The sequence below is a fragment of the Brassica rapa genome, chromosome A10 (genome assembly GCF_000309985.2).
Source record: "Brassica rapa cultivar Chiifu-401-42 chromosome A10, CAAS_Brap_v3.01, whole genome shotgun sequence".
Taxonomy (NCBI): domain Eukaryota; kingdom Viridiplantae; phylum Streptophyta; class Magnoliopsida; order Brassicales; family Brassicaceae; genus Brassica; species Brassica rapa.
In genome coordinates, this window is record NC_024804.2 from 1,598,035 (window position 1) to 1,620,227 (window position 22,193).

The 22,193-nt window shown below is 37.3% G+C and overlaps 4 protein-coding genes, 1 long non-coding RNA gene and 1 pseudogene across 16 annotated transcripts; 2 read left to right on the plus strand and 4 right to left on the minus strand.

Moving 5' to 3' along the window:
- Positions 1–286: 286 nt before the first annotated feature.
- Positions 287–1,229, plus strand: LOC103844243 (membrane protein PM19L). The gene is made up of 3 exons (XM_009121032.3): positions 287–491; positions 608–785; positions 859–1,229. Exons 1-3 carry the CDS (start codon positions 365–367, stop codon positions 1,109–1,111), a joined length of 558 nt encoding a protein of 185 aa, XP_009119280.1. The 5' UTR covers positions 287–364; the 3' UTR covers positions 1,112–1,229.
- LOC103844242 (probable folate-biopterin transporter 8, chloroplastic) lies at positions 1,161–3,886 on the minus strand. Of its 2 annotated transcripts, none has more exons than XM_009121031.3 (2): positions 2,841–3,886; positions 1,161–2,445 (listed from the first exon to the last, which is right to left on the minus strand). In XM_009121031.3, exons 1-2 carry the CDS (start codon positions 3,313–3,315, stop codon positions 1,304–1,306), a joined length of 1,617 nt encoding a protein of 538 aa, XP_009119279.1. In that variant the 5' UTR covers positions 3,316–3,886; the 3' UTR covers positions 1,161–1,303. The 2 variants fall into 2 exon arrangements, with proteins under 2 accessions (XP_009119279.1, XP_018510721.1); XM_018655205.2 differs by having other exon boundaries at positions 1,161–2,434; positions 2,841–3,334.
- Positions 3,887–4,208: 322 nt separating this feature from the next.
- Positions 4,209–10,294, minus strand: LOC103844240 (aldehyde oxidase 4). Of its 2 annotated transcripts, XM_009121030.3 has the most exons (11): positions 10,094–10,294; positions 9,542–9,689; positions 7,528–9,132; positions 7,169–7,428; positions 6,841–7,050; positions 6,521–6,739; positions 5,298–6,263; positions 5,141–5,236; positions 4,968–5,066; positions 4,687–4,876; positions 4,329–4,567 (listed from the first exon to the last, which is right to left on the minus strand). In XM_009121030.3, exons 2-11 carry the CDS (start codon positions 9,675–9,677, stop codon positions 4,329–4,331), a joined length of 4,020 nt encoding a protein of 1,339 aa, XP_009119278.1. In that variant the 5' UTR covers positions 9,678–9,689; positions 10,094–10,294. The 2 variants fall into 2 exon arrangements, with proteins under 2 accessions (XP_033138279.1, XP_009119278.1); XM_033282388.1 differs by lacking the exon at positions 10,094–10,294 and having other exon boundaries at positions 4,209–4,567; positions 9,542–9,677.
- Positions 10,295–10,440: 146 nt separating this feature from the next.
- Positions 10,441–12,962, minus strand: LOC103844239 (pentatricopeptide repeat-containing protein At4g21190). Of its 3 annotated transcripts, none has more exons than XM_033282445.1 (9): positions 12,771–12,962; positions 12,537–12,573; positions 12,398–12,446; positions 12,168–12,269; positions 11,744–11,860; positions 11,489–11,632; positions 11,170–11,382; positions 10,795–10,990; positions 10,441–10,710 (listed from the first exon to the last, which is right to left on the minus strand). In XM_033282445.1, exons 1-9 carry the CDS (start codon positions 12,901–12,903, stop codon positions 10,571–10,573), a joined length of 1,131 nt encoding a protein of 376 aa, XP_033138336.1. In that variant the 5' UTR covers positions 12,904–12,962; the 3' UTR covers positions 10,441–10,570. The 3 variants fall into 3 exon arrangements, with proteins under 3 accessions (XP_033138336.1, XP_033138335.1, XP_009119275.1); XM_033282444.1 differs by having other exon boundaries at positions 12,765–12,955; XM_009121027.3 differs by having other exon boundaries at positions 10,452–10,704; positions 12,765–12,955.
- An 872-nt stretch (positions 12,963–13,834) lies between these two features.
- LOC103844238 lies at positions 13,835–15,860 on the minus strand (annotated as a pseudogene).
- A 169-nt stretch (positions 15,861–16,029) lies between these two features.
- On the plus strand, positions 16,030–21,971 carry LOC103844237. 8 transcript variants are annotated; one of them, XR_001956714.2, is made up of 7 exons: positions 16,030–18,451; positions 18,542–18,748; positions 18,908–19,187; positions 19,264–19,368; positions 19,481–19,571; positions 19,667–19,795; positions 19,960–21,971. It is a non-coding gene; the product is annotated as an uncharacterized LOC103844237 (long non-coding RNA). The 8 variants fall into 8 exon arrangements; XR_004452668.1 differs by having other exon boundaries at positions 18,908–19,368; XR_004452669.1 differs by having other exon boundaries at positions 19,481–19,795.
- Positions 21,972–22,193: the final 222 nt, after the last annotated feature.

Sequence of the window (22,193 nt, forward strand, 5' to 3'; positions counted from 1 at the left end):
AAACGGATGTTAATTAACTCCAGGAGGAATAACTATAAATAATTTGCTGACAAAGTAATCGTTACCAATACACGGCACATTTAATATGATAAAAAGCATAAGGAGATAATATAAAAGAAATCACTTGGAGATTCGAGCGCAGGCTATATCCAACACTTTGGACCAACCTCGCGGCACGTGTTCCACCACCTGTTACCAGCTTAACACTGAAGGTCCTCTGTGCATGGCACGTGTTCCTCGCAAACAAACCGTCTAAGCTTCGTGTATATAAAACTATGTCGCATACCACCTCAACTGATCCATCACCGAATACGTAAAGCTTTGTTGGATAAGCGTAGCAAAGAAGTAAGGTCTCAAGAGAAAAATGGCGACTGTGGGAAGAAACATTGCGGCACCATTACTGTTCTTGAATCTGATCATGTACCTTATTGTGCTTGGTTTCGCAAGTTGGTGTCTCAACAGATACATCAACGGTCAAACTAACCACCCAAGTATAACTTCTCTCTGAATCTCTCTATTTTTATATATATATATATATAAAATGATCATTTTACTTGAAATCATTAGTATTGTTACTGACTTTATGTTTTGTTATAAAACTAACTAGGCTTTGGAGGCAATGGAGCAACACCCTTCTTCTTGACGTTTTCGATTTTAGCCGCCGTTATAGGCATAGCGTCGAAGCTGGCTGGAGCTAACCATACCAGGTTCTGGAGGAACGATAGTCTTGCGGCCGCAGGATCTTCCTCTATAGTTGCATGGGCCGTCACCGCTCTTGCCATGGGGTAATATATATTTTATGCTTATGTAAAATAAAATGTCATTTTAATTGTTTTTATCTTTTTTTTTGGGAGTAAGGTTGGCATGCAAGCAAATAAACATAGGAGGATGGAGAGGGTGGAGGTTGAGGATTATTGAAGCCTTCATCATAATCCTAACGTTCACGCAGTTGCTTTACGTCTTGTTGATCCATGCTGGTGTATTCAGCAGCAAGTACGGTCCTGGATATAGAGATCGTGACTACGCTACAGGTCAAGGTCATGGTCACGTGCCAGGCACTCATGCAGGCGAGCACAAAGCTGGTGTTGGAACCACCACTATGGCCGTTTAGAGTCACGTTGTAGTGCTTTTGTAATCTTATAAATTTGAATAATAAAGTTATCATAAAATGTAGGTTCCTTTTTTTACCTTATCAGTTTATGTAATAATGTGTTCTTTTGTTATTTTTATGGATTTGTGTTTTCTTATGCAAAAATGAAAATCTCATTATAAACAACATATACATTATTCTAGTGTATTTACGCTATCTTTGTGCTTCTTCCGACTCTCGTCGTCTATAAGCTATACTTTCTTGACGCACTACTTTCCCAACTCTTCTACTTCTCCTGCTTCTCGTACTTAAACCTCTCTTCGCTCCCTTCTCAACCACAGGCTCCGACATTGGGACAAAGTGCATGAAACACAAGGGTGCCAAAGCCGCTAGAGACTGTACTATAATCCCTGAAGGCAAGTTCGAATAGTTACTAGACGTTATACCTATCACATTAGCTAATCCTACTCCCAAGAAAGCGCTAACAATCTGTGATAGACACAGAGATGAAGCGAGAAACGATGTGAGCGATCCCTCACAGCCTTGGGGACACATGTTAGCTAACCGAACCGCAAAGGGGAGGATCTTGAACTGTGCGAGGATCTCTGCTAAGCTAGAGAAACATAGCACAAAGACCTCATTGGAGATACCAACTCCAATATTTATTTGCTTCACCAAAACATAATCGAGGAGGATTGATAACGCGTATAGGATCTGGACTATATGGATGAGTGGTCTCATGGGGAGTGTCTTTAAGTATCGGTCGTAGACCACGGTTAGACAAAGAAGCATCACTTGTCCAATCACTTTGGACATTCCTATAACCGAAGGGTCCAAGTTCAGAACTTGCGTTTGGTAACAGAACACTGACCCCGAGAGAAGTGGGACCATTGAGATGGACACTACCGCCCAAATCATAGGCTGTGAGATGTCCTCCTCCTGGATAGCTTCCATGAGATTAGACAACTGTTTCTTTACACTCATCACAACCGAGCTTGTCTCTTTCCTCCGTGGCAAACCAAAGGATTCTTCTTTGGAAGATAGAGAGACAAGGAGCTGAAGAGACAAGACCGCGGCGAAAACAAGGAAGGAGATCTTTGGAGGTGTTCTGAGTAAGAGATATCCTCCAAGCAAGTTCCCTAAGACTCCACCAGCTGCTGAAGCCATGAGGGCGTAGGACTGAAGACCGTTTATTCGGTATCTTAAACCGTATTCAGCGACTAGAGCATCTTTCGCAACCTCGGTGATGGATGCACCAAGGTTACTGAGCAGGGCACATGCTATAAGAGAAGGAAGAACTTCTCTAGCTCCTTGGAAGAGTGCCATTGTGCCCCATGCTAGTACCTGCAGCGACACTGATACAATAAAAATATTCAGACCATTTTGAAAGGGAGCAGACAAAGACAGAGAGACTTTGTGTTATGAACTAACCCGAATCAACAAAAGAAAGAAAAAAAAATTTAAAAACGAAACTGTATTACCTGTTTTAAGGTTTTTGTATTGATTATGCCAATCAAACAAATTTATAACCCGTTAGACCCGTATTTATAACAGTGTATAAAAAATCAACATTGTTTATCATGCGAATCAAATAAATTTATAACCCCTAAAACCCGATTTTATTTTTAGATCTTTATCTAGAAAAAAATAAATTTTCTAATTAGTATAAACTAAGTTCACTCTAACAAATTATTGCTGGTACACAGAGATTTAAGATGTTTCTAAAATTGATATTTTGGTAAAAACTAACCTCCAATGGAGATGTAAGGAACTCTGCGACCACTACCGATGTAAAGAACATCCGAGAGAACTCCGTAGAGAGGTTTAGCCACCATGGGAAGAAGACAAGAGTACTGCACAAGCTGAAGGGTGGATGGTTGGAGTCCGAGGGTGTTAACCATGTGGAAGTTAAGTGCAAGCCACGGGAAACATCTCGAGCCTTGCACCCAATAGCCTAAGCCACACAGAACCGAGATTCCTCCACCACCCATTTGTTCATACCTCGCCGTTTCTTCAGATTCAGACACGCCAGAGTTTCTTCTTTTTCTGGATATTGAGAGACATGCGAATGTCGTGGCTCTTCTTGATTTGGTTTCCACAATGAACAGAGTATTGCTCTTGTTCTGCTTCTCTTGTAGTTGTTGTAGTTTTGTTTTAAAGAACGAGAGTGGTGGTTTCAAGAACGTGGTTGGGGAGTTCTGGATTGATAGTAATGGATTTATCATTATGACTCTTAGAGATTCAGAGAGATGAAAACAGAGAAGGAGGAGGAGAAAGGAGAAAGGAGAAAGGTTTAGAAGAAATGTTGTCACATGCTTCGTATGTAACGGTGGGGTGTTTATGTAACTTTGGGTGCAAACTCTTAAGGATCGTTGAATCGAGGAAGGAGACGAAACAAACAAGAAAAAAATAAAGAAAATGATATTATTGAAGGATCGAGAAGCGTGTGGAGAAGCAATTAGAAGGAGACAAGAACTCAAAATGCTAAATGCAGTTTAATACTTGTCTTCCACAGATAATCAAACTAAGATTCTAACGTTTTTATTTAAGTAATTAACTAACGGTTGTCATGGCTTTAGAGATTGATTATTAAGGTTTCTTTTTAAGGGACCACAGAAAAATCGACTGTCCTATGAGATTTGAAGGTCACATCTGATTACGACATGTCACTAAAGTTCTGTTATATTAATTCGGTATCGCAAAAAGAATAATTGAATTTTATTTAGTCGACCGTAAAAAACTGATGACTACTAGTACACAATTTTGTTTTCTAGACTTTGTTCCTTCCATAGGTTGAACGGTACGTCGGTAACGAGTAATGACCACAACCACAACACTTTCTAATAGGGACACGAGTTTCTACATGGGGATTATGTGGTTTACAATTTACTTACTAGTTATTGCTTATTCATTCAAATGCAGTTGAATATACTTATCCCCTACTACAAATATAATATCTAAACGGAATACAAATAATATCAGAACCGACTTCTCTGCGTACAATTTGGAGATATTTAGGAGGTGATATTTAACTTTGTTGTATTTTAATGCAACTTACATGTAATTTATATTCATGTAAATGTTGTAGCTTTTTGGTTACGGTTCTGTTACTTAAAACTGAAATCTAGTGAAACCGTAAAACTCGATGTAATGAGTTCATATTACACAAAGTTACTTGCATGCCAAATTTATTTGATAAAATAGTACAAACGGTAATCAATCCACACATATCAAAGTTTTATTTTAAAGGATACGTTTTCCATTCTAAGTACTTCTCAACGCTGTCAAGGCCACAAAGCTGCTTCACCACCGGCATAATCGCTGGAACCGGCAACTCAAAGCCAAGATCAAAATCGTCTCTGCGATCACCACCATTAACGCACTTCCACGAAAAGTACTGTTTTCGTGCTTCTCTTATGGCTGACCTTGTAGCACAATGCACAGAAGCAGCCCCAAGCAACGGAGGTTCACCTGAAGCTGCATCAGAAAGAAGTAGAAGAAGACAGATTCAGCATCACAAAATCATAAGACTAAACCTTTTAGAGGAGAAAAAAACAAAACAAGTGGATGTCATTTTGATTCTAGCTTTTAAAAACCTTTAGAGGATAGAACACGGTTCTTGTGATGACCACTGTTGAGAATCTGAACGTTGAACTGTTTTGGGATTGTGTCTATTGTAGGGATTTTGTAGTCCCATGTGCCTTCTTGAATCACAAGCCCGTTCTCATCTGTTGTATACTCTTCATTCATGAAAAAACCGATCCCTTGCACAAACGCTCCTTCGATCTTCCCAAGAGAAAAAAGAACAAAGAGAATCAATCAAACCTTATATATAACATTATCAAGAATCCAAAACCAAACTCATCAAGCTTATTACCTGTCCCAAATCAACAGCAGGATTAAGGCTTCTTCCACAGTCGTAAATGATATCTGATCTTATAATTTCCGTTCTTCCTGTCACTATGTCCACCTCCACCTACATCACAGTATATGTTACTGATTTAGTCTTTTAAGGGAACGGCTAAAATGATAGGTTATAATAAGATTCACCTCACTAGCTCCAACTCCGTAGTTTAGATAATCTGCAGAAGAGGTCTCTGGCTTATAAAAAGTACGCGCTGATAAGTCCACAGATTGAGCATATGCCTGCAGTTTTCACATTAGTTTATACCTGAGATATGATGAGAATGATGTTAAGGTTATATACCTGTTGAATGAGCATGTCCCATGTCACCGACCGAGCGTTCTCCAGAATCTCATTCATGGTAGCTTTCAGCCTCTCCACCAAGATGGCGCAGCAAAGCCTAACCGCTTCACAACAGTTCTCGGATGTTGTGCTACCCGCAGTGTAACTGGTTTGAGTCATACTGAGCGTGTCAGTCTGAAGAAGCCGTATTCTCTCGAGAAGATCTTGACTTCCTTCACACTTGATCATACCAAGACCATAAGCCACCATCTGTTGCACCTTCGTCCATAACCCTTGCCCCATCTCGATACCCGCAACCTCGACCACAACCGAACCATCCCACAAAATGCTCACTCTCCCCGGAGTTGGCCTATTCTTAACGTGATAGACGATGGGTACTCTAGAAATCCCCCTTTTGCGCCATACGTTACCAGCGTTAAACTCTTTCACTGACACAGCCCTTCTCTTGAAATCTGAAGATATCTCCAGTTTGTCCCATAACAAAGGCAGAGTATACTCATCAGGCTCGCCAGCAGCTTCCGTGTAAAACTTGCTGAGGCTTTCGTAAGTGTGAACGTTTATCCTCCTCACGACATCAACGTCCATGTTCAGGGAACATGCTACATTCTCGACGATGGATTCAGCGATATATGAGCCTTGTACCTCACCGGGCGCCCTCAAGGACGTTCTGCTCGGACGGTTTGTCTTACACACTTTGATGTCGAATGACAACGCACCCCAGTCGTATTTCTTCAGGGAGTTCACTATATTCTTCGGCAGCATTGGACTTACATCCACATCTATTCCTGCGTCTATTAACATAGTTGTCTCTAGTGCTGTGAGTTTACCGTCAGATGTGAAACCAACGCTGTAAGTTATTTTCATGGGATGCCTTCCTCCAACCATTATCATATCAGTCTTCCGGTTGAGGTAAATCCTTACAGGGCGCTGTAATTTTTGTGCAGCGAGTGCACATGCTGTCGCAACCTGAGAAAATCTCAACAGCATTAATATAAAATTATCATGGACATGGACATGGCCCCTGAGATTTTAGGGGCTGTAGCTGACTTAGTAAAGATTTGAATAAAAAATTCTTTTTTACAAATTTGAGAGCCTCTTTTTTTTTACAAATTTGGGGGCATATGTCAATGTTTCATCTGGTTTTGCCCAGGACTGGCCCTGTGGACAGGTCTCTTCTTATTCTGTTAATGACTTATATCTAGAAAAGAAGATAGTACACTTACAGGCATTGACTTTATAGCTTTTCCACCGAAGCCACCTCCAAGTCTTCTGGTGATGACTCGCACGTTATTTTCTGGGATGCCAAGACATGTAGCAATCACTGCTTGTGTGTACTCGCTTGCTTGAGTTGAACTGTAAACCACTAAATATTTGTCTTCGTCTGGCAAGGCAAGTGCCGTTTGTGTCTCCATGTAGAAGAAGTATTGTGACTCGAGCGTCAACTGCATACCCAAATCAAACAGCACTCATGACTGTAAGAATGTACTACAAAGAATTTATCTGAATAGATCGAAGTGAAGCGAGAGAAAGAGATTTTTCATACCTCTACTGAGCGTATCTTACGATCAGCTTCAGCCATTCCTTTTGAAACATCGCCAGCGGGTTCAGGTTTATACTGGGAAGGAACCTCAAAAAGGCTGGACCTGTTGACTGCCTCCTCCACGGATAATACAGGTGTTTCTATGTTCTTTAGATCGTACTCAACTACTGCAAGCTTTACTGCCAAATCTGCATGTTTTTGAGTGTCTGCAACCTGAGAGGTCACCATAAATGTACTAAAATTCAAGAAAGACAGACGCAAATAAGGGTATTCTATTTTTTCTTATTATTCGTTTTGGAGCTTAGTCTATGATGCTAGAAATTGGACTTACCACAAGAGCAATGATTTGTCCGGCACAGATAGTAACTTCATCTGCAAATAGAAGCCCTGTGCCGAACATAGATATGTAACCAACGTTTTGCCCCGCTTGAGGAATATCCTTGAAAGTAATAACTGCCAAAACTCCGACCGGTGTCACATTTCCTCTGAAACCAACTCTCTTTATCCTAGCCAATGCCTTTGTGCTATAGATGAATGCTCCATGTAGACAATTGGGTAAGGATGGAATATCATCAACGTAAACAGCTTCACCTGGAAAGACAGAAGCTCATGTTATTGAGTCTTTCAACACCATTAATACAAAAATTATATTATTAAAAACAATAAAAGCAACAATATAGTACTACTAACCAGCTGCCTGCATTTCAGCTCCATATTTGATAATGGCTTCACCAACAGGTTGAAACTCTTTATTTTCAAACACCTGCTGCGCAGATGACAGCGAAGGCAGAGATAACGTTGGAACGACGTGCCCATCGACATGTTTTCTCTCTGAATCCCAGCAGCCACTCTCGATCAGAGGATAGAGAAAATCAAAGAGAAACCCAGCGGCCAAGCTTTTCTTATACTCAGTGTACGAGGTATCTATGCTGGGCACTATGATCCCTTTAAGTAACCTCACAGCGTCAAATAAAACACTGTGGCTGAGTAATTTACCCGTCAGAAAATCCTCAACCTCCCTCGCCCTGATTGAATGATACCCACCAAAAGAACCAAACGCCAAGCGGCATTTATCCACAACGACGCCTCTTGATAATGCATCGTGAGAGACTACCGCTAAGAAAGCAGCGTTGATATAAGGCAATGCACTTCCGAAAGGGCGAGGTGCAGCACGATAGGTTTCGAAAAGCAAACCAGTAGTAGAAGAAGCCGTCCAGGTGGGAATTTGAACCTTTAAAAGAACAGCTGTAGTGTCTATTATTGGAGGCGACACAAGAAACTCACCGATCCTACGCCTCTCGTGTCTCCCAGCGTTCATCATATGCACAGACGCATCAGCAGCGAGCAAAAGTGTGGTTATGTCAGAAGGAAAGTTTTTGCTCTGTGCCATCACCAGATTACCACCGATACTCCCTGAGTTTCTGATAAAATGGTTGGCCACCTTCTCCATATGAATACCAATTTTCTTGAAAACATAACCAGACGTATCTTCCTCCATCAAAGCTTCGATAACTTTAGAGATGGTAACAACTGCTCCAATCTCAATTCCTCTGTCATCTTTCTTGATCATTGACATCTCTGGAATGTGGCTGATATCAATGTATCTACCATATTGCTTCACTTCCTTGTAGTAACCTGTTCCCGTGTTACCAACAACTAATTTCACCAAACCTCTATCACCGCCAGAGTTGATTGTTGCCAATATTTCCTGAAGCTCCTCGACGCTAGCAGGAGTGCTCCAATGATACCTCACCTGATCCAAAACATTAGGTTGACGCTTTATCTTTGCCTTCAAGAAATCCGGAAAAGAGACAAGATCCTTCTCAGGATTGTAAGGAGGCAGTTTCTTCAACATCTCTTCTCTGCTTTCCCCTTTCCTCCAGAAAGAGTTGAATCCCAAATCCTCTATGTCCACATCTACAGCAAAGCTCTTGCAAGCATCGGCAATGGGACGATAACCGGTGCAGCGACAGAGGTTTCCGGAAATAGACTTCTCTGCTGCAGAAGCAGTGAGGTAGTCAGGAGGATTGGAGTTATGTGCGTTTGAAAGAGCGGAGTAGAGAGAGATGCACATCCCCGGGGTACAGAAACCACACTGCGAGGCGTGGAACCCGGCGAATCTTTTGTGAATTGGGTGGAAGCCTCTTTCGGTGTTTCCTAGTCCGTCGGATGTGGTTATGGAACACCCATTTATGCTGCAAAGAAGGGTCAAGCACGAGTTTATAGAATACTCCTCGACTTTGTCTGACACTGGATCATATTTTGATAGAATCACGATGCAAGCACCACAACCCCCTGCACGAAAAATCCAACTGAGTCAGCAAGTGAAACACACACACATACTCAAAAACAATACGTTCTAAGACAACATGAAACAGAGGAAAAAAAACATGTATCCTGTTCCAGTCCTAGTCTCAAATTGAACATGAACACCAAACGTCAACGCATACGGATACATCGATTATAACAATTTATCTAATTGTCACCGGATTTCAAAGATTAAAATCATGACTTTTTTATTGTGGAGACACAAGTTTTAATCCTCCAACTGAAGAATCCTCATATATTATCACAAGAAGCTTCTAGATATGAATTTGAGGTTCAAACATAGAAGAAGTACATGATACAAACCGAACAAAAGCACGAAAGAAACCAAATATTCATTAGAAAAGTGACAAGTGTGTGACTCTGTATGTATGTGTACCTTCGCCACAGCTGAGCTTGGAGCTCTTAAAGGGAGTGCTGGAACGCAAGAACTCAAGCAAAGTAGTAGAAGGATGAACCGAAAAGACTTCAAATCTCTCTCCGTTAACAGCAAACACCAAATCTTCACACGCCATTTTCTCGCCACACTAAAACCAAAAAGAAAGTACACAACAACAAAATTAGCTAATCTTTTCTAAGTAACCAAGAGAGCGGTGACTGCAAAAAAAACAGGTTATTTAATAGAGTGAGTGACTGACACATAGCAATTTCAACACGATAGGGAACCTGAAAAGTGGGGGGGAAGTGGACACTAAGCTATGTAGAGAAAGTCCACACTAAACGTCAATACTAATAATAGCAGAGTTTGGTACGTATAGATGAGTAACAACTAACAACACCATATGCTGGTGATAAGAGATGGTTTGTTATCCAAAACTGAAAAATACCATCTAATTAGAGATAACTTCCATTTCAAATGGGATTCTATCTAGTGTTGACGAACGAGGTGAAAACGATTGCTCTCTCTCTCTCTCTCTCTTTCGCTGCTTACCTAAACTGCGACTTTCGGTGGTGTTGCGACGCTGATTGATTCCTTCCATAGACTCTTTCTCTTGGATGCGTAGCCATTGATGGATATACGGAACCGAAGCATTGAATCGATTCTTCATAGCTTGAGCTTCCAACGACCACGTACGGCAAAGAGGAACCTCAGAGGAACTCGCCATCGCCATCGCCATCAACCTCGTGCAGATTAACTTTCTATTTTCGGTAGGATAATCTGATCTAACCGATTCAAACCGAACCGAACCGTACCGATTAAACTGATTAGAACCGATTTCTTTTATTCCTTTCTAGGAGATTGAGCCTGAAGGTAAAATGCCTCAACCGAACCGATCATTAACCGGAAATTCTGAAACTAATGTTTTTGATTAAATTCTGGTGAAGAGAATTTATGTTTCGTTTATAGGCAAAAATATGTTCTGGTTGAGTTGATACAACACTACTATAATACTAGTGAGTACACAACTTATGCTTCATTTTCGGATCGTTTCTCAGTTGCAGCTTCTTCTGATTCTTGGTGGTTCTCCACATTCTCTTTGATCCCTACTTGTAACTCATCTTCTGCTGCATCCTCTGTGGTTGCTTCAGGATCCATCACTCCTGAAATAAATAAAAAAACTAACCACTTAGTAAGAAAATATCAATGGTTTTAGATGGTTGGAGGATATTCATCATCTATCTATCACCTACCTGGTTTCTTCTTCTTCCTCCTTGAAGATCTGCTTGATTTATCATCTGACGCTGTACCGAGAAACAGATTGCTATACTTGGTCAATACTCTTTCTTTCTCCTCAAGCATTCCTAAAAGCTCGTAAGCGTCCGCCACTGACTGCACAATCTTTTTATCCGTAGGTTTGCGGTCATAACTCTCCAGATCCTTAAACAGCTTCATAACCCACAACACAACACAGGTTCAAGGTCAGCACGAAATAGAAACAAGGACATAATACCTTTACTAGGTCAGTTCAGTATCGATTAGCAATTTAGTGTTGAGTCAGTGATGAGGAACTAAGCCAAGAAGATATTTGCAAATTAGCATAAGAACGAAGGAAAAGAATAACAAACCTTAACAAGTTCTTGTAACATGTTGTTCCTGAAATATATGCGAGTCATTTGTAAGCATAATTGCCAAGGCACGGAATGCAGATCATTCCCTATTTTCTTACGCCAGATTGCATGCGCCTCTTCTGCTCTACGGTCCATATCTAAGGCCCGTATCAACTGTCCATATGTCCCCATCGTGTTCCCTTGTCCCTTGCTTAGGATCCACTTTATTACCTACAAGCCATTAAAATAGAGGATATGTACTTCGGTGTTTGATTATTCACGGTTCATGAGTCTCAAATAGGAGAAAAGAAGGGAGATGCTTTTGGGTGACACATACCTGAACCATTCGATGCCATTGATGTTCCTTTTCAAGAATAGCTATTACTCTTTTGAGGGAAGCAATGGGGAAATTGCGTTCCCAAGCAACCCAAGCATCCAGAGCTCCATAGACAGCCTCTTTGTTATCTTCGATATCAAGCAGCTGCAGTTTGTACAGATAAGCCAATGACAATACAAACAAGTAACCATCACTGACGAACCATTAGTAAAAGGCACATCTGAAGAATTTAAACTTCTTTTTTTTGTTGCTTACAGTATTCACAAGAAACTTTATTTTATCCTTCTTGGGTATGTTCTCCCCAGTTTGATGCTTCCTAGGGGTTTCAGCGTTTTCCTCCTTTGATGAATCCGCAACATCTTGCTCATCATCCTACATCAAGATGAAAAATGCAGAGCCCAAAGTAACGTAAGAACAAACAATGAGAGGCCCAATTCTCAGGAAATTGCTAACCAAAAGTACATGGATCAAAGAAATTATTTTGATCATTAGAAAATGTCAGCTCTGTATTTGACTATACGAATCAACTGAGAGCTACAGGCCACTCTAAGACTATATTATGCACGTGGGTTAGCTTATATTATATGTAGTTGAATATCTATAAGACCTGTCTGAAAAGAAAAGCTCACTCTAAGACTAGGGGCAACAAAACAAAATCTCCAGTGTAGTCTATAATCACCTCAGTCTCCAGAGAACGTCTATGAGATGAATGGGAATCAGCCACAAACTGATAGCTCATCGATTGGACCCTTGAAAAAGCAGGCTTGTTTGTTTGATTGGCCTGAGAAATAGCACAATGAGATGTATACAAATAGAAATCTAAAATAAACACCAGACATGCGGTTAATTTATACGCTTCTATGACGACTACTAGTGTAAGACCAAAAAAAAAAAAAAAAAACTTATTACCTCAAGAAGATGATGAAATGGACTTGTACGAATGGCTATGTGATGATTACTGGAAAAAAATGAATGGTAAAAGCATCATCATCAGAGCCAATCTGAAATAAATCATTTGCTAATTAACGCAATCCAAGCATTATTATACCTTATTCCATTGAAATGAGAAAACACTCCTTGCTCACCTACAACAATTAACTTTCTTATTAAATAGAATTCACCAAGTTTTTTTTTAAATCATGCTACAGAGATACCGAACGTTCATATTATAAGATTTAAACAAATCAGATCCAAGTTCGAACTCATTAACAGAATCACGATGAAAAACTCAGTGCTATTTAAATTCAAAACGAAATTCATCAGCCTATACTAAAACCATTACATCCTCGTCCTCCTCCGGTGAAGAGGTTTCGTGAGGAAGAAACAGTAGCTAACGGCGCCGCTAGGTTTCCGGTTGCTCTAGCAACGGCGCGTTTGAGAGGCGTTTTAGGAATTAGAGAACTGAAACCCGCCATCGGAGTCGGAAGCCGGAGGCGGAAATGGGGTTTGTGAAATCATTATTAGTCTTCTTAAAATGTAGCCCATTAGGATAAAACGATAGGCCCATTAGGATAAAACGATAGGCCCTCTAACGAGAAGTTGAAGAACGTTTCATACATTTCCAATGAGTATTTTCACCTCTATAATAACATTTAGAGGTGAAATTACTCCAACCCACCTCTATTTTTTCCTCGAAATCATTGTTTACTGACCCTGCAATCACCACCCGACCTTTTCCCATGCTTTGGCCTCACTCGCACGCTATCGTGAATCACTTCCCGATAGGTCACCCATCCTTCCACTACTCCAGCTCAAGCACGCTTAACTCTGGAGTTCTTTCAGGATGTGTTCCGGAAAAGGTAAGTCAACTTTGGTGACATAGGTAGTCAAATCAATTCTCTTAAGCCTTTTCACATATCACAACTCGGGATGTTACATGGAGATTGCTATTATAGAGAAATACATTGGAGCATATATCACCTCTATAATAGAGTTTCTCTATTTTAGAGGTGAAAATAGCAAAATACATTGGAGATGGTCTTAGGCCTGGCGTTCGAACTGTCGAGGTTAATTTTGATTTTCGGTACTTTGATCGTAAATTCCATTTCGGGTTTTATTAAATATCAGGTTGGATGCGGTTCGGTTTCTTCTGGATTCGGTTTGAATCGGATTGTAAACCAAAGTCTAAAATCGCCAAAAAATATTTATTTTAAACCCGAAATTTTGATTAAAAATTCAAAAAATATAAATTATTCTTAAATCTAATGAAAAATTAGTTAAATTATCTAAACTAACTAAAGATTATTCAAAGTAACAAATAAAGCAAACTAATTTTTTATAATATTATAAAATATCTTAACATATATAAAAACATTAACATATTTAATTAATTTCGGATATCTTTAGATCTTAGTTCGGATTTCAGTTCGATTCATATCCAAATTTCAAAGTACTAAGCTTACAAATCCGGTTCAGGTTTTTTTGTATAGCGGTTTAGATCCAGTTTTGGTTTTTAGGTATATGATTACGAGATTGTGAGCAATATTTCAGCTGAGAAGGCTGCAGATGCAGCTCGACCAAAATAAACCCAAATGGATCAAACATGCTCAGCTAAATATGTTCAGATTACCAGTCCCCTTAATCTGATGAATAGAACTACTACTTCTTAGGCACTAGCTAGTAGGTTCATTAGAGAAGAAAATAGACGAAAGCCAGGGGGTAATAAGCATGCTGAATGAAGAGAGTTTGACAGAGGATGCTTCGACTAATAATGAGATTGTTTAGCTCCATAGTGTATGAACCATTGAACAAGAGGAAACATCAAAGACAACCCGAAGATAACTAATATTAAAAAAAAAAAATATATAGAACCACTAGAAAGATCAGGCCTCAGTCACAGTCCTTATGATAAGACAAAATAAATACAAACACTTACATAAGCTTCAAGTCCTCTATATGATCTACATAAGCGAAAAGTTTCTTACCCTTAACCTCTTTCATTCCTCGGATTTCAACACTTCTGCTAGTTTTCCTCTCGAGATTGTAGTAAAAAACATAAAAAGGGTCGGATACTTTTCTCGGAATTAACACAATTTCATTTGTACCTACAATAAAGTATAACGTGTCGTGTATACATGGGAAACTTGTAAGTATGTTTCGACCATTCTTCTTTTCCGGAGTCTTGTGGAACCCACAAGTCAAAACTTGTACTTGCTTCAGAAAAACTTCTTTGCATCTCAAGTGAAGCCAGTTGACCGTTGTAGTTTATCAGAGTTGTCGTTTCAGGTTCCATTGCTCCAAGGGAACTTTCCCTAACTCTAATAAAGCTGTACTTCTCAGATCTTACGTCAAAGCACACGATCATCATACAAGGGTCGGGCAAGGAATGCTCATAAGCTCTGTAGTACAAAACACCATTGATGCATACACCAGCAGATATAGGAGAATGAGGTGTGTCATATTCAATCGTTCTCCAAGACATTTTATCAGTTTCTAATGTCAGAACTTGATGGTTATCTTCTCCATGTTCTCCTGTTATTGTCAATACCTTGACTTGTTTCTCAATCGGATCATACCCAAAAAATGTTCTTATCCAACTATGTATCTTCACTTCTGGTAAAGTAAAGCATTGTCCAGTACTAGGGTTACATATCTTCCACAAAGACATACCTTCTCTAACATAGACCAAAGAACCGATATGTCCTAATGTATAGAAACGTCCACACGGCAAATTCATATGATAGCTGGCAGCTATAGAAGACGAGTTCACATCTGTATTTTGATGAGGCTGAGGTGAGGAAGACAAGAACAACTTGAGATTATTCTTTCCGCAGGCGAACAAGATCTGCGGTCGAGAAGAAGATCTCGCCCGGAAGGACTTTGTAAAATCTTGACGGCTGATTGTGGAAGCCCATAACTTGCATACGCAACGGAATCTCGCTATAGATCTCGACGGTAATCTCAAGAGTATCTCGGTAATGAGATCATCTGGAATCTGTTCCGAGTATTTTGAGAATCGTGTAAGAATGGTTTGATGATCCTTCTGGTGCAGTGATTCCATGGCGGTGACGGTGAGACACTTGCGTTAAACCTAGCTTGTGTTCCAAACTGTATATGTATTAATATATTGGTTATTAATTATGAGTTAACCATGTGAAATTTTTATGATAAATAAATCAGATATTTGATGGTAAATTAATTGGCAAATCACTTAGATAGAAAAAAAGTAATATGATAAAATAACAAACAAAGAGAAAATTTCCCAAAATAATTTTAATCTATATATATATACTATTATTTGCGAAGTAAATTTTAGCAACGGAGTTCTCACGTTAAAAGTTAGAGCGGTTAATATCTATACTACCCTTAATGAATTTATCTATAATTAACTATATAATCAAAAACGAATTTTTATTTATAATATTATTTTTTTTTCAAAAAGATAATTTTTACATTGTGTTGTTATCTTAAAACATATTTTTCAGTTATAAATATAATTAAAAACGAATTTTTAATAATAATATTTTTTTTTCAAAAAGATAATTTTTACATTGTGTTGTTATCTTAAAACATATTTTCAGTTATAAATATAACCAAAAACGAATTTTTATTTATATTAAAAGTTAAAAATTAAAAGTTAGCACAGTTAATATCATTTATACCCTTAATAAATAAATTAAATAAATTAGATAAAATAAAAAACGAATTTAGTGTTTATTTGATTAGATAAGTGTTTACAATTAATAAAAATAAAAATTATCCATAACTTAGAAATATATTTAAAATAAAAAGATAATTCTTATATATATTGTGTTGTTATCCTTTTTTGGAACAATATTGTGTTGTTATGCAAAAATATATATTTTAATAAAATGGTTAAAAGTTTAAAAACAGAAAATACATAACTAAATATTAAGTAAAATTATTATTTTTTATATAATTGAAAGAGAATATCAAGTGATCTCTAAGATTTATATCTTATTTATTAAAAATGAATATAGTGCACAAAGGAATTTTAAAAATTTCTAATACATAAGAATTTTCAATGAAAACATAAATAACAATTTAAAAATATTTTTTAATTAGTAATACATGTATTAATAAGTAGTTATAAATCTCTATGCCCGCACGTGCGGGCGAAACACCTAGTTTAATAGTAAACTGATTAAATTACTTCAAAATCTAAACACTTTATCTAATAACCTTACCCCTTAAATATAAAATCTTAAACCAATCAATAAAATAAAAATCAAATTAAAAACAATTCTTTAATAAAAATAATAATTAATGTTATTTTGAGAATTTTTTTTCCTTTTTGTGTATATTTAGCAAAACAATGTTGGAAAAATACCTTAGATATCAGTACAGTGCGGTTCTGGACAGACGTCTGGCATCCTAGGGGAAGGCTGATTGAATTTGCTGGTGAGATTGGTACACAGAGGTTGGGTATCAGAAGAGATATGAAGATTAAGGATGGATTTCGTGAGGGAGCGTGGAGGTTTCACAGGTGTAGGGATCCTTTTCTTTGTTCTATGATCGCCGAGATTGAAGCTTCAAACATATGTCTTACTGATGGTCGTGATGTGGTGCTATGGAAGCGATCGAGGAGTTGATGATTATGTCTCGAAATTTGTCTCCTCTGACACTTGGAATCAGATCAGACAGCTGAGAGATAGAGTGAATTGGAGTAAGCTGGTATGGTTTTCGCAAGGGATCCCTCGCTATGCTTTCATAACATGGCTGACCATTTGAGATAGACTCTCCACAGGTCATCGTACAAGTATTTGGGGACAACCACAGTGCTGTGTTTTCTGCGGGGAGCCGGATGAGACAAGAGATCAATTATTTTTGCTTGTCCCTATATCTTTATGACATGGCTGAGGTGGTAGGGAATCTGTTTGGAAGGGAGCCTGACCCAGACTGGGACACAACTCTGTCTCGCCTGCTCATGGGTTCGTTTGATCGTCACACTTTCATCTTTGCAGGGACGTAATGTTGTGATGGAGCAAAGTTGGGGTGATCCTAAAGTCAAGAACGTGGGTGCCAGTCTTGTCAAGCTAGTTGCTAATGCTAGTAGTGATGGTACGTACACTGCACTGCTCTTCAGTTGATTCAATTGCCTTGCTTGTTTCTTTATTGCTTTCGTATGGATAGTAGTTGATTGTGATGAATGTGTGTGATGAATGATGGTTAGAGTTAGGTTGTAGTTAGTGAATGCTGGTTAGAGTTAGCTTGTTTTAGTATTAGATTATGACTGTCTGCTAGGTAATTAGGTTAGTCCATGGTATATGTCAATCTAATATAGTCCAAGGTTAATATATTCTAATTCAAAACTCATTAATCTAGTAATTTTATCATCCAGCCGTGTGACGATCAAACGAACCCATGAGCAGGCGAGACAGAGTTGTGTCCCAGTCTGGGTCAGGCTCCCTTCCAAACAGATTCCCTACCAACTCAGCCATGTCATAAAGGTATAGGGACAAGCAAAAATAAATGATCTCTTGTCTCATCCGGCTCCCCGCAAAAAACACAGCACTGTGGTTGTCTCCAAATACTTGTACGATGACCTGTGGAGAGTCTATCTCGAATGGTCAGCCATGTTATAATAACATAAAATTTAAGTAGCTCTGAATGTCATTAGTAATTTTTTTTTTTAAACTCTAAATTAAAAACTATCATTAGAGATACAAAATCGCATAGTTTCTTAGCTAGAGTTCTTAAATCCATTTAGGTACATTTATATAATTAAATAATGGTTAAGAAATACATAAGGGTTTCTGTGGATAATCATGATCTTAACGATCAAACCGGTTACAAACCGGTGTCTTGCAGATTACATGAGATTGATGCATGTGCAGACTTTCATAGAATTATGTTATTATTATTTTCTTTTTGGGTCAACTTTTAGGGTGAATTTCCTGTAAGTATAATATCGAAGCATCTTTATATATAAAAGAAGGTTTGTATCTCTCCTGAGGGCTCCACGTCGGAAAATCGATTTCTGTGCTTGCGACACGTGTCCAGGTAAGTTAAAGTTTTGCGTTTCATTAAACGAAATATGTACGTGTGGTTTGTTTTGTATATGGGCTTTATGAACTTTACTCTCAACCCTAGGCCTCTTTCGGATTTTACGGTTCATGCCACTCTTTCTTCTCCGCCGTTCCAGAGTTTGATCGCGTCGTTTGATCTTCGTTTTAACAATCCAAAACGCCTCCGGTTACAGATTCATCGCGTTAACCCCTTTTTAAATCCATCAACCACGATCTATCATTCAATTCGAGATTCTCTTAGGCAAGGCGGTGTATCTTCAAGTATAAAAAGGTTAGCCTGCATTTCCTTGAAACCATCTTCTCAGTCAAAACAACGCAGTAAACTTTTTTTTTGAAATTGATCGAAAAAGTTTAACAGTGTTTTGAAAGAGATAAAACTTATTGCTTCAGTTGACATGATTAACTGAAGACGTCTTTTAAGTGTGTGCAGTGTTCTTCACTAGGTGATAAACAGAGCATCAGATGGAGGACTACCACCTCTTTATGTGGCTGCTCTGGAGCGACACATAGAGACAGACAGTGCAGTTACTTTGGATTTGGGAGCTTTTGTTGCTCAGATCACTGCCACAATAGATCGTAGAGGTTATTCTTCTAAAGGAGGTGGTTGCTTACCATTTTGATGAAAACAAGAGATAGAGCTTTGAGAGAATGGTTGGTAGAGAAAACTGGAGAAAACATAAACGTAAATTTTGGTTCTGGATATCCTAGAGGTATACTATGTTTATTCCTCAAATCTTTTCCTTTTAGTAACTGTTTGTACAGTAATATGCTTGTCATACAATTTAGATCCTGAGACAGAGGCATGGTTAAAGCAAAACAAACATTTTGTGTGATCCTCCTCCACCAAGCGAATGCATATGAGATTATGAATGTGAATGAAAATACCAAACGGTTGGCCTCGGAAAATAAGTTACATGGAATCATTTTTTTTTTTGTTGCTCTTCATTCTCTCAGTCACTTAGCACCTGATAACTAATTTGTGTACAATTATATATTTGAAAAGGTTTCAGCATGATGTCTACGTTATGTCACAATTTTGGTGAGCTACTATTCTACCTTCACATCTGGAAAGCATGAATTTCTCAATTTTTAAGGTCATATTTTCCCCATCCGAGTTTAGTTTCTTCTTCCAAAATCATGAAAACTTCTTCTATTAAAAATCTACATCAGCTAATGGTATTTTAAATAGATTGTGTGAGGGTGCAGCAACATCATAGAAGTTTGCTGGAGGGATTTACAAAGACTCAAGTGAGCACACTTGCAGTGAGGGTGAAATTAAAGTTGATGTCATACATTTTAGATTATGAATGTGAATGAGGTAATAGCATTTTCTGTTGCAAATTTTGTGGTGTCTATCACAGACCCGCTCCTTGGATTAATAGTTGCATGCATTCATGTTGACTGATATATATCATGGTGAGCCACTGGCCTATTTCTTAGATTCATCGTTTGTTAATGAATACACGTGTTCTTCTATGACAGATGCGAAGTTTGGAGGTCATAGAGAAACACCAGATGAAACAAGAGTGACAAGGATAAAGGAAGAAGACAATTTGTTCCCATCATTTGTGTGTCATTCGTATAATTTAATAAACAGAGGTGATCTAAGTTTTATTGATAATGAAACTTTGATGAATAATATTTATATTAATACCATATTTGTCTGTCTTTCTATACAAGATGAATAAAGAAGTGTGTTCAGACAATTATTGAGCACTTAAATTCGATAAAAAAATGGTAATCACAATCATCAGTCTCATGTTATACAGAAATCTAAAACCCATTCGAATTATATAACATATCCACTGAAAAACTTATTCAAAACAATGCAGGAAAATTAGTGTGCTAATAACACTTATTCCAGTGATATTACTAAAACTTTAAAAGGAAAATTGTAATATAAAAAAGGTTGCTAAAAAAAACATATATAAGAGGTTCTTTACCAAAATAGATAAGAGGTCAAGTTAAATACGACAAATAAGAAGACCAAACTACATTCCTATTTTTAGTGCTTTACTCATTTTTTTATTTCAAAATTATAAATATTTTATAATAACACAAATTGTAGGCGAAGGTAAAAATAATTTTGTATTCCAAAAGAAAAAAAAAGAGTTTTATGTTCAGAACTTACAGCAAACAACCATATGAAGCTTTTGAAAATATTCTGACAATTTTTTTAAAAAATATATATACAGACTATTCTAAGAGTTTTAATAAAAATGAAAATACATTAGAAAAGATATCATAATTTAACGAGAAATTGCTTAAAATCCCATATTTTAGATACCAAAACCCAAATCTTAATTATTATTTTTAACAAAACATTATTTGATTTATTTTTAATAATCTATTTTGATTCTACAATATAAGATGTTGATTAACATGTATTTATCCCTTTAATGGGAGTCAATAGGAGAATTCATATACCAGCGATACACAAATATATATTACCAGCGCTTAGTATCTAATATCTATAATGTCTCATATCTTCATTCTTGGAATATGGATGATGAAAAACAAGAATTTCATAAAAACTAATAATATGTAAAAATGATATTTATAGAAAAATTTAGTTTTTCCATGAAAGTAAAAATAGTCATTCGTATATTCTGATGGAAGCAATATATATATTGATAAAAAAAATTAAAAAGGTGATCGTTGTAGTAGTTAACAATTGATATTAAATCTACAGTGAAGCTATTAAATCAAATTTTGAATAATTATTTAGTTTAACATGGTTATATTTAGTTGTAAACTATTTTCCGTACATTTTTGTAATCATTTGTATTTTGTTATAAATATCTAAACATCATTCACTAAATTTCAATGAGAATTTAACAGCTTATTAGTTTATAATTATTTTTCAAGTCAAAACAACATATACTAAAAAAAAAGATAAAAAACCCCTAAGATTTTTCCTACAATTTATTCTTACATCTCAATCAAAACTTACAAGATATTACTGAATATTAGATGCACCACATAAGTTATTATATGATAATAACTTCCACAACGACGGCATAATTACCTACTTAAGAGTAAAATATAAGCAAAATATATAATATATATAAATCTAAAATTTAAACCCGACAAAGCATTTGACTGTTTGTCACTATCAGTGCATCGTTGATTGGTTTATTTCAAATTTAACCTGCCGAGCATGTTTGAGATATAATACTTTAGTATTATTATTTTTGGTTTACCTGACTAACAATTAACCGACCTGTTAATAAATTTTACTCATATATTTACTTAATCTATAATTACATGTTCGTTTCTTTCCTCACTAGATTCTTTAAATTCATCCAACTCCAGAAAATTACCAAAAATGATGTGATGGTACCATTAAAAAATAAATAAATAAAAACTACTTATCAAGACAGTATGGTATATTTAGTCTTCAAATACAATAACATGTACAAAATTTAACTAATATGTATATTTTAAGATATAACGATTTATATCAAATATTTACTGTAACTATTTATATTATTCCCTGGGTTCGAGCCTTGGCCACTGCGGAATTTACATATGGGCTGCAGCATCCGAGACCGAAGACCGTTACACGGTGAGCCACATGGTGACGCCCTGGCAGCGTCCTTGCTCACTTCGGTCTCTAGTCTGGACCACCTCGGTGGGGCCAGGATACTCGGTTAGCAAAAAAAAAAAAAAAAAAAAAAAAAAAACTATTTATATTATTTTCAAATTATCATCCC